The sequence below is a fragment of the Amphiprion ocellaris genome, chromosome 6 (assembly GCF_022539595.1).
Source record: "Amphiprion ocellaris isolate individual 3 ecotype Okinawa chromosome 6, ASM2253959v1, whole genome shotgun sequence".
Lineage (NCBI taxonomy): Eukaryota > Metazoa > Chordata > Actinopteri > Pomacentridae > Amphiprion > Amphiprion ocellaris.
In genome coordinates this window covers 18318566-18330542 of record NC_072771.1, presented here as the reverse complement: position 1 = coordinate 18330542, position 11977 = coordinate 18318566, and the positions used below count along the sequence as shown (strand labels likewise).

Below are 11977 nucleotides of genomic sequence, written 5' to 3'. Positions count from 1 at the left end.
AGCAGGCCTTTCACAATGGACGGGATAGAGAAGGATGTGAAGAGGATCTTTGTGTCGAAGGGACGATGAGGCCTGAGCAACCATATCCGGAGGGGCTGAGGGCCCAGCACATTCAGGTCTGGCCAAGCCACGCTGTCCTCGGAAGCAGCATCTCCCGCCTAACGATGTCCACCAGCAGCAGGGCTCATTATTATGCACTACGCAGCAGCACCCTGGTCTTTCCTACAAATATTCATTAATGAACAACACAATTTTAGAAGCCATGATTTCCACACATGTGAGCTTTAACCTGTGCGTACAGTGTTGTATATATCCTCTTATGCTATATCTAAGCCCTCACTCACTCAGTTCCATGCAGTTGGTGCTGTAACGGGTGGAGTGGACATGACCCTGAACCACAGCGAATAACAATGACAGGGAGGCGGTGTTGGAAGAGATCCATTTGAAAGCTCTGATTTCCTAATCACTCCCTGAAACGTGCCAAAAGATAACAACATTACCATGAAAACACTGATCTCATGTAAATACTTGAGGCCGTCGCTCTCAAGGTCTGGCCAATTACAGCAAGGGGCCACTTCCAGGTTAAACTAGACAGATTACTGAGACAAGCTGATTTTAATAGTGATCCCTGAGCAGATGTGGTAACAGTTTACAGCCGTCATATGGGGTGAGAGGCTGAACAGGGAGACTGCAGCATTGGTGTGTATTGTGGGGACGCAAGCAGCCTCTTGGGTGAGGTATGATTAAACATGTTATACCCCATTATTTGTGGGACCTTATTGATAAGATTTGTGGCGATTTGAGTCTTTTTCCAAGGTCTGCCGTCACTATCAGCACACATTCAAGCAAAGGGAAAGGGATGTGGAGATAAACAGGGCTGTGAATGCAGAAAAAACAAGAGCTTTAGCTTTGTTTTCTTTGCAGCCAGAAGCATGAAAAGCTCAGAATGATCACAGGATAAACTCCGTGAGATTTGTTTATAGGAAACAGGTTTTTATTTGAAAGGCTCTCACACTATGGGAGGAGAGAGGAGGTAAGTGGACAGAAAAGACCAAGTATTGAAACACGGAGCAAGTGGGAGGGAATGGCGGGCAGTTTTGGCGACGGGAAACTGCTTTTTTTTCCAGGTTTCTGTGTCAGGTTGCAGTGATTTGTTTTGGTGGCTCAGAGGCTCTGCTGTCTAGACTGCTGCTGGGCTCATACTCCGACTCAGACACTTTATGTTATTAACAGTACAGTGTAAAACCTTAATCCTCCGGACAGTTTCTCATCACAAAGCTGTCAATCCCTCACTGAGGATAAAAACAAGGCTCTTCAAACCAAATCGCACCTGTTGACTCATGCTCAGGTTTCTACTTTTTTTTTTTCTGGGTTTGGTGAACAAACTGGCATCTGAATCCATGATGTGGCTCCAAAAAAGGTGTGTAAAATATAAATGTGATTTCAGTTTAGACAGTGCATTAAAATCATAGCTACAAAGCAATTTTCTAAACCCCAAAGGGAGACCAAATACTGTCCTGCAAATCTTAAGGTAAGTAAACTGAGACACATATTGAGAACTTGGAGAAAAAAACACTCATATTCAAGGAACATCTGTAAACTTCTTCTGGCTACATAAAGGTTTAAGCCAATAGTTGCACATTTTGGGCTATAAAAGTTAATTATGGAACACTAAGAATTAATTGCTACCCCCCCCCCCCTTTTTTTTTACAGTCTATGCTAAGCTATTCACTGCTTCACCCAGCTACACTTTTATTGATCTTCTTGTCTAACTCTAAGCAACGAAGACAACATTTTGCCCCAAAAAGTCAAATTATGTGTTTAGCATTAGTACAAAGTTCCATTCTGAAAAATCCAAGGTTGTCACATCTCGTTGGAGTCATAACTCCTGTTTAATTAGCAGCAAATTACACGTAAAATTCTGTAATTTTGTCGTAATATAAGGCAAATTAAATAGAACTTTAATAGGACTTGTGGGTATAGTTTGATATAAACTGTCTGGCACTGCTGGCAACATGCACTGTAATAGCAAACAAACCCACAACTTTCATTAGAGTTGGATTGAGATGCTGCCAAACTGTGATTGGTGCGCAGACACGTGTGAGATTGGCCCCTTTTGAACGAGCCACTTCAAACGGACAAGAGACCGCAGAGAAGAAAATGTTGTGTTCATTAAGACTCGTGAAGCCTTTAAAGACACAACAGTGAGTTTCAGACGGGGGAGAGGAGCTGAAAAAGAACACACACACTCCTGCTCATCTACGCAAACACACTCACACACAGAAGCAAATGCAGCCCTCATGGCCCTCAACACCAAGCTCTCCCTTTAATTTTTGGGTTCCACTTGTGCTCCAGATTCAAATATGAACAGACAGTGAAGCAGAGGGGCTCTCAAATGATCTTCTGATGTTTCAGAAAAAGATTTTGGATGTTCTTACTCCCCGTCTTCGTCCTTCACCGCACTCCATGTTTAATTAGCAGACACGCTCGCTGTATCTAGAGATAGACGTGTGTTTTGTGATGCATTTTTGCCTGAACTAAAGCTAATTGTCAGGGGAGTGATGTGAGGAATGGAGGGCTGATTAGGTGCTTGCGTGAGTTTGTTTGTGTTGTGTTATAGTCCGGCAACAGGTGGACGAATGCTACAGAGAAAGTCGGGTTAGCGTTGACAGCCTAAGGAATGTGTCAGGTCTCTGTTTACATGTGCATATGAACACACACACACACACACACACACACACACACACACACTCACACACACAAGCTATAGAGTGCATTTGTTGCCGCTTGGGTGGGATGGAACAGCAGGGAGATCTAAGGAAAGGAGAACAGTTGTGTTTTGGTTCAGATGTCCCATTTGGGTGTGGCGGCTCACACTGACGACAGCACCCAGAAACACGCACCTGTGTGGGCCCAGTTAATGTGTTTCTCTTCCAGTTTGGAGATGCACACTGGTGGTGAGATTAAAATGTAAATGTGGTGACGTTTTAGAATCTTCTTACTGCCAACAATAAGAATAAAACCAACAATGAACTGATCCTACAGATAAACTGTGTCTGCATAGCTAAAGCTTGATAGAGCTCCGTTATTGTCCAAAATCACACAATTGAAAACACACCAGTGAGTGAGTCACACTGTGGTGCTCATAATGATAAAAATGAATTGTAGATCCTTTTAAGTTAACCTCACATGCACTGTCCTACTACAATAAATTCTCACCAAATGTGTATTAACACGCAGCTGAAAATAGTCCCTAACAATGACAATATTTACTGCCCTTTGAGCAGCACCCGCTGTTTAAGGAAACTGTAACTAACCTGTTTATTTGTTGTCTGTTTTTAAAGATCTTCAGCTCCGACAAGTGGTTTAAAGATTGAGAGACACAGACACAGATTATAGAAAACTGAAAAGAAAAGATGCACCGATACATTGTAGGTTTTTGTGCTTTCATTGGATTTGCCGATACCAAAAACACCTTTAAATCTTTACGATGTTCGAGTGCAGCAGCTCAGTCAGAAGATTATTTTGCAGCTAAAAATTCTTGTTTGACCCTCAGATATGACAAGAAGTACATAAACAACGCACAAGCCAACGTAACAAATCTATATGCTGAGATTAAATAAATTAAGGTCATGCATCTTATATTCAGGTTGTGAAATCAGTTCTACAACAACGTGTTTAACTCAAGCATGCAAAAGATTGAGACAACATAGCAGCTATTGTTCAGAACATTAAACGGCAATGTCATGCTCCACTCTCCTGACTAGGAAAAACAAAAAAATCCTTAACAGGAGCCGTGTTGATTAACATGGTTGAGCTCCCTCTAAGAATACATTGGGAGCACTGTAAAGCCCACACCCCAAACATCCTCACACACAAACAGGTCACACAGGCCACACACGAACACAGACAACATTTATCAGGGCTCCAGACTGAGACCAAAATGGTTGATTTTGCGACCTTATTTTGAGAGTGTGTTAAAAATTCAAGTGGTCGCATTGGTACGAGGTCATGATGATCACTGAGCTGCATTGGTGTCGCTCTCACCGGCACAGGCAGCGACGGTGTTAACCATAGTGGTGGAAAATAGTACTTTTGTAACTTTAATGTACTGTGGTATTTACACTTAAAAATGTGGTCTTTTTGTGAAACGCGGCGCGCACATACATGTTTTCGATGAGTGGAAGAAAAGCGCATGTAGGTGCACTCCCCATTACATGAGAAGACCACTTTTTTAAGTAGAAAGAAAAAATTACTCGGTTATATCTTGGACAAATTTGACATTAGAATGCCCTAGTTTAGTCTTTTTAAGGTCATTTTTGGTCACACACCTGTCTGAGGACCGCAGCTAGCAAGCAGCAGCTAGCACAGCCTGCAATGTGGGACACTTTAAATAAATTGTAAATTGTACTGTCATTTGATAAGAACACGTCAAACAACTGATGTGTTTCACCTGTGACAAGGTGGGACGTGTAATTCAAGTGAGAAAGTTGGTCGCACCGGTGCCACCAGTGAAAAAGTTAGTCTGGAGCCCAGTTTATGTGCATCCAGAGGCCTATGCAACTGTTGTTTTTGTGTTGGAGGTGTCCCCCCGTGTAGCTCCGGTGCTTGGCTCAGCTGGTATTCTGGGTGAGTTATCCCAAAGTGAACTTGTTGGCTAACAGCATCAGACAAGCTGTCAGGGCAGCTCATCTCAATAACAACAACATGTCTGGCCGGTCCAGCATGCATGATTGACTCCACCCTGTTTCCACTGTCTTATTGTTACACTCATATCTACTGATGAATGCGAAAATGAAGCAGATAAAGGCTGAATTCCTCTAATGATTTAAGTGATGCTGTAAAAGCCTGTTTTATGGGCTTGATTCTCTTTCTACCTAATATAGTAATCAACTTTACATATAAATCTCCACTTAGATCTCCCTTCAAATGGCAACTGACTGAACTATATGATGAATAATTGTGTGTCTGAGGGGTTTCTGTCTATGCGTGTGAAGTTGAGGCCCTCACATCCATCACATTCACCATCATGTGCTCTACAGCGAACTCAATTTTTTTCTCTTTTTGCCAGAACGGACAATAAGTAACATGTGATCTCTCTCACACATGCAGACATGATGAATCATGTGGCTTCACATTTTCACTGCTTCACACATGTTGTTACTTTAAGATGGTGGTGGTGTAAGACAACCTTACATAGCTGTGTGTTTTTTCCTGACTTCCTCACCTCGGTCCCAGTTTCTCCTTTTTTTTTTTCCAGCTGCAGGAAGACTTCTGTTGCTCAGCGCCACGGAGCATCTGCAGTCTGACAGCACCCCCCCAACACCACCACCACCGCCCTCTAAAACCCTGCACCCCAACAACCGCTCCAACTGCAATCTCTTGTCAGTAGAGACAAATATTGGCTTGTTTGGTGGCCACAACTCCTGCCAGGATTAGAGCCCCGCTTCCCCTCCCACCGCCGCCGCCATCTCTAAACGGCCATTATGTCCAACAGAGCTCATTACTGTCAAATCAAAGCATCCCTGAGAAGAGTCACTCATTGGTGATGACCCTGTTATTCAACGAACATGTGGAGGTTTGGGTTGGTGTTAGATAGTCTGGATGCTGAAGGTGTTTTTGTGGCAGAAAATGAAACTGTTTTAAACGGCTTTGAGCTACTTCAAAACTGACTTATTTCCTTAGTTGAGTATTTAACTGAAAACACATGACTCAGAATACTTCTCTGTCTGCTGGTTATAAATCAATACAAATTCAAAAAAAGAGGCTTTGATCGCAACCTGCAGGACTGTGCCATCAAATAGTTAAAGTACCAGAGCTGATGGAAATCACAACTGAGTATGGAATACACACTCTCAGGATGGCTGCTGCTTTGCATAATCCGGTTACAGTCTGGATACTGGCTGTGAATCAATAGAGATTAGAGATCTATTAGTCTGAAGGTGTAAACCAAATGCGAGGCTATTCATGACAAAGCTTCAACCCTCTGGAGGTACTTAACACAGAAATAACAGGACAGTGTAATGAAACTGATGTGAAACTTTGGTATCTTGACTTTCTCCTCCCTCGCCTTGACTGTGATACTTTAAAAGCTGGTTCACATAAACACACACAGTGAGTCTAAGAGATCTGGTTCGTAGCACACATCTTTAATACAGTAGTTAGTTACAGTGATGTCAAAAAATAAAACATATACAACATTTTGGAACATTTATAAGGTTCCTTTGTCCCCTTTAGTGCCGTGACTACACCGCAGAAACCCCTCCATCCCGCCCCACCCAACCCCACACAACAACATTTGTCAACTGCCATCTGCCTGTCTGCCCCCGTCTCCTCTCCACAAACCATATAATTAAGCCGCAACACCTTTTCTCCTCTTACACCTCCCTCCCTCCCACAGCCCAGACTTCTACCTTCACAAACATCAGGCTATTTTTTTTTGAGGACATGGCTCTGTTTGATTTCCCTGTTCACACATTTTAACAAGTGCTTCTAAAACAAAACAGCAAAAAACATCTGAACACAAAAATGGTATGAAAATACTGTATAGCTTTACGTTGCATCCAGTGTAAACAGATTTCCATGCAAATCAATTCATAGTTATGCCCTCTTTCATGATATAAATGAGAACATTTGCAGAGCAGGGCAAAAAAAAACAAACAAAACAGAAAAAATAGACTTTTTCTCTGAGAATGTGAGCAGCTAAGGAGCTCAGCCAGCTGACTCCAGCTTCTCAAGTCCACACGACACATGGAGCGTCGACCTCTCTCGCCGTAGAATAGGAGGAACATAGAATGGATATCATGACTGTAGGCAGTGACAATTCAAAGTTCATCATCTCGTCTTACCGGCTTTGAACAGTGGACACATAAAGTCTGTATTTTTACAAGTGTTCCAGTGGTAGGAGCTGGGACCGTCCCGCAGCCCTGCTTCACTTCTCCTCTTACTCTCTAAACCTTGGTGGCCAGAGACTGAACCTCTGATTTCTGAGTCTGCGCGCTGAGCGTAGACGACATGGAGCTCATCTGGCCATGCATGGCCTTCTTCAGGTTGAGCAGGCACAGACACTGGGAACGAAAGCGCAGGTCAAAGAAGGCATACAGGAACGGGTTGAGGCAGCTGTTGACGTAGGCCAAGCAGGTAGCGTAGGGGTGAGCCAGCAGCAGGAACCGCAGGAACCCGCAGGAGCTCGGAGCCAGGTTCAGGTAGGAGAGGGCGTCCATGCTCTTCAGCACGTGGAACGGAGTCCAGCAGATGGCAAAAACCACCACCAGGGTGGTGATGATCTTCAGCAGCCGCTTCTTCTTCTGGTCCTCCTTGCGCAGGTTGTTGAAGTGGCGCGTGACGGTGCAGCCGATGAAGCAGTAGAAGATGGTCATGGCCAGGAAAGGTAGCAGAAACCCCAAGGCGGAGGAGGACAAGCTGAGTCCTGCAATCCACAGGTACTCGTGCCTCTGGTTCATGGTCACCAGGCTGAAGTCCATGGCACATGTGGTCCGGTTGCTGTTAAGGTCATTCACGGTGGTGCGGAACAGCAGCGTGGGCACAGCCAGGAGGCCAGACAGCAGCCAAATGGCACCCAGGGAGGCCAGCATGGTGCCTCGAGAGCGCAGCCGGCTGCTGGACAGCGAGTGCACGATGGCCAGGTAGCGGTCAAAGCTCAGGCAGGTGAGGCAGAAAACGCTGGCGTACATGTTGACCAGAACTACGTAGCTGCTGATCTTGCACAGAGCCACGCCAAAGGGCCAGTGGTAGCCCAGCGCCGTGTACACAGCCCACAGAGGTAGGGTTACTACAAAGGTGAGGTCAGCCAGGGCCAGGTTTCCTATGTAGACGTCTGCAGCCCGACGCTTAGATTTGGATCTCCAGACAGTGAAGATGACCACGCCGTTACCTGACAGGCCCAGGATGAAGATGAGCATGTAGAGGACAGGGATGAGGGAGTAGGAGGGCTCCCACTCGGAGAAGTCGCAGGCAGTCTCATTGTCATCGTAATACTCATAGTTATCGACATATTCCCCAGTGGAGGTCTCCATGCTGCAGTGGAAAGAAAATCCTCAAGTTTCAAACAAAAATGAAAAGCAGGTAGAGTCCTGTACAGATCCAGAGGAGGGGGAATGAAGGCAGTGAATCACAGGAGCTTCTTCTGCTGCTGAAGGACAGATTGTGTGTGAGAGTGAGTGACTGCTGGCGCTGTCTGCCTTTTTAAACTCGGCCCTCCACACCCCTGGTTCCCTCCCAGCTCGCCCCCCCTCTCTCCTCCCCCCAGTAAAACATCTCTCAGCGCTCCCCCTCCTCCCTCCTCCGTCTCACCTCTCAGCCCATCCCTCTCCTCTGCGCGCAGGACGAGAGCAGGACCTCGATCCTCTTGCAGATGTAAGCAGCGCAAACTTTATTAGAACTCCGCATTTGAGAACAATTATTAAAATACGTGTAGAAACTGCAGGAGGGGACTTAAAATCGGTAAAAATGAGAATTACGCACAAACATGCCAGGATGAGATCGAAACAAAGGTGTCAAAGATTCCTCTTGATTTATTTTCGTTTTGTATTTTTGTAATTTTTAGATTTAAAATTGAGCAATACTAATAAAAATAATGACGATGTGGCTAAACTTTATGTTTAGCTATACTATATGACTCATTTACATCATGCGCACTGAAATGCGCGACTCTACTTAACACAACTTTATATTTTAACCTTCATTAAAACATACTTGTCAGTGTTACTTCACCGAGTTTTTCCATTGATTTTGACAGGAAAATGTGACTCTGGTCCTGTGAGGAACAGGTCTGGACATTTCATTTCTCTCATTTTACATCACAATCCCTCCAGTTAAAAAGCTGTTAAAAGTGCAAAGAGACAAATGAGTCCCGTTTTCTAGCCGGCAATTAATGTCTCTCTCTCTCTCTTTTTCTTTTTTACATCATGGAACTTTAATACCCACGATAATAAATATTTGGAGCTCACTTCTGCGTCCTTGAAATGGAAACGTAATTAGATCGACGATGAATTTCAGGTTGTTTGAAGATTAGATTAAATATCAGTGGGCAGCGCAGAGGGAGTGTGAATCCAATTCTCAAGTCTGAGGATTAATTTCCATGATAAAAAGACAAGCAAACACACCGGTTTGAAACAAAAACAAAAGGAAACTTCGCATTGACACCACCTTGATTCTTCTTTTTTTTTTTTTTTTTTTTTTTAATCTGGATCTGCAAAATGCTCATTTAACTTTACTGCTGCCAAACAAGCATTTTGTGTTAAGTGACTGAGAAGTCAGAAAATAACTGTGGTTGATTGATAATACGCATAGATATAAATGTGGGAGCACTTATTTACTGTATATAGCTGTTCAGCATTAATCCCTCACTATGAGAATTCTGACAAAGTATTAAAAACCTAAGGGTGTGATTTGGAATTATTAAACCCTATTTACACCACATCTGCAAACTGTTTCAGTCAGTCGGCTCACAGATTTTGCTGCTGGTCATCCTGAAATCAGACTCCTGAGCAGCCCAGAGGAATTACATTCAGTGAAACAAAGAGCAGACAAGTCTGAGCAGCACTGAACATTATTTACAGCAGATTTACTTTGGATAATCTGTCCAAAACAGACTCCTAGCGGCAGTAAAGTCACTAAATACTCAATTCAGTTACAATTCTAAGGAACTGTGCATTATTTGGGTATTTTAATTATGTACTACTTTTGAATTCAACTACCCTCCATTTCTGTTTACATTTCAGAGCCAAATATTGCACGTCTGCATTTATCTGGCAGCTGTAGTTGCAGTTGCTTTATAGCAAATTAGGATTTAAAAACAGTCAGGATATAATGATTATTAACATTATTATAAATTGTTGAACAGCAAATGAAGCGACCAGCACTGACAGAGCTCCTTTTGATGTGTGATGAATAATTGTACACTCTAAGTACATTCTGCTAATTAAATCAGTTTACTCAAGTAAGATTTGAAATGTAGAACTTTTATTTGGAACTGAGTATTTTTAGATTTTGGTTTTGCGGCTTCTCCACTGATCAGACATGATAAGAAGGAGTTCTTACATGAATTCTCACAATTTGCAGTATAGATGCTCTGAGAAATGCCTCTGATGAAAGGTTTTCTGGAGAGCAGCTTATCAGCCTGCAGTGAGTGACTGCTGATTGTACGTAGAGGAGTCTAACACGGCGGACACTTCATTCTTCTTTCAGCAATGAAGGGATGTTGGCGCCTGGTTTCTACTGCACTGCACAGTCATAGTGCTCGATTGGTGAGAAAATGTTTTTTTAAGAATGAGAAATGCATGTAATGTGTATTTATTTAAATGGAGTGGTGTGCATCTCACAGCTTCATCCTTGGATTGGCTGCAAACCAAACTCAAACCCTGAAAAACCTTTCACACACGCACCAGGTGTGTCCCACCTCCGCTTCGTTCCCCAGGGAGAGGATTGGTACCTGCTGCTTGCAGGCCCAGAATCCCTTAAACAAATAAATTTGCGAATTTAAAAAATAAAGGCGAGTAGATAAGAAACAGATGGTCAGATTAGACCATCATCTTGGATATCTTCAGAGGGCCTCCTCACTTGTTAATCACAGCCTTTTATGGGTGCCAAGATAAAGTCCTGCTGTTGATCCAGAGGTGGGAGGATGATTATCAGCTGAGGGTGAGAATTCACTCACATCTCTTTCCAAATAAAATACATGTGAATTACACACGCTGACTTTCAGTACCATAAGTTGCTGTATGCTCTTGTGTCAGATTTGTTTCCAGCACATATCACCACAGCTTCCCTGCCACTGGACATAGCAGCTTTGTGTCACAGGGCTTTTCTGTCTCCAGGCCTGGACCACACATGTGTCGCTGCTGCAGCTGTGGCTGCTTTTGATCTGCTGCTGAAACGACCCTGCTGCTGTGATATGACCGCTTCGGTCTCACTCTGACCATTGCTCTGTTTGTGCAGGGACAAAATGTAGCAATTCAGTGGGAAGCTGATGCTATCATAAGTTTAGTAACAACTGAAGAGGAGGAGATGTGTGATATTTATGCTTGCAGAGTTGACACAGTGGACACACGTCAGCTCCAGTCTGGAGGAGATAAGTGACTGAAGGTGTAATCTGTGACCTGAGGTGTGTTTAATGTGTAAAAATTGTTTGCAGCACACAGATTCTCCACCCTTCCCTTGATTTGTGGCCAGTAGAGCTCAACTTCAGGCCCCACAAATCGTGCTGAGGGAACTTGAAGCCCCAACGTGGTGTCAGTTCAAGACAAGTAGAAGCAGAGCGCCTCTGTGAGAAATAAAGTTAAAAAATATTTCATGTGGGATAAACATTTGTGCTTCCATTCAGTGAATCTTAAAACTAACTGAGAGCCACAGCCGCGCACCTTTCGCATCAGCTTGCTAAGTGCCGACTCTGCTGTGTCAGACGACGTCGCACTCTAGTGCCGTGGAGCCAACGCCTCACTCTCAGATGTGCAAGGAGCTGCTCCTGCTGAGGGGTTTGCTAATTGGCACTGCATCTTGTCAAACTTTAAGTTATCCGAGGATCACTGACTGCTAGGTGGCACTTCTACGTGATGATTTGTTCTGCTTTATTCAGTAGAAATCCAAAATCTGAAATTAACAGCGAAGAAACTAGAGAGCACGAGAACACATGAAGCACTCTCATTGTGTGAAATGGGAAACTGTGGGATTGTGCTGTACTGTAAGAGCCTAATTAAGCCCTTAAGCCTGAGATCACAAACTGCTATCTTTCCTCCACATCTGCCTACTCTTGACCTCGGCGTTGGGCTGAATAGAGACCTCCACCCATCATAAGAAATGCTTGCACCGATAAGGCTCCTCCATTGTTTCAGTTTTGTCGCTCTAAGCACTTTTCTGTTAATGAGCAACGCACCTGTTGAGTGTTTTATTAAAATTTCATTCAGCTTCCCGGATTGAATTGAAATGACGGATGCAAATTATTTTTACTGCTGGAAAA

At 43.7% G+C, this 11977-nt stretch overlaps 1 protein-coding gene across 1 annotated transcript; it reads right to left on the bottom strand.

Moving 5' to 3' along the window:
• Positions 1-6128: 6128 nt before the first annotated feature.
• Positions 6129-8186, bottom strand: aplnra (apelin receptor a). The gene has a single exon (XM_023285249.3). The coding sequence runs from the start codon at positions 8034-8036 to the stop codon at positions 6951-6953; it is 1086 nt and encodes a 361-aa protein (XP_023141017.1). The 5' UTR covers positions 8037-8186; the 3' UTR covers positions 6129-6950.
• Positions 8187-11977: the final 3791 nt, after the last annotated feature.

What these genes read in the sequence shown, in the direction of transcription:
- aplnra (XM_023285249.3), bottom strand. Translation starts at nt 8,036, where the DNA reads ATGGAGACCTCCACTGGGGAATATGTCGATAACTATGAGTATTACGAT.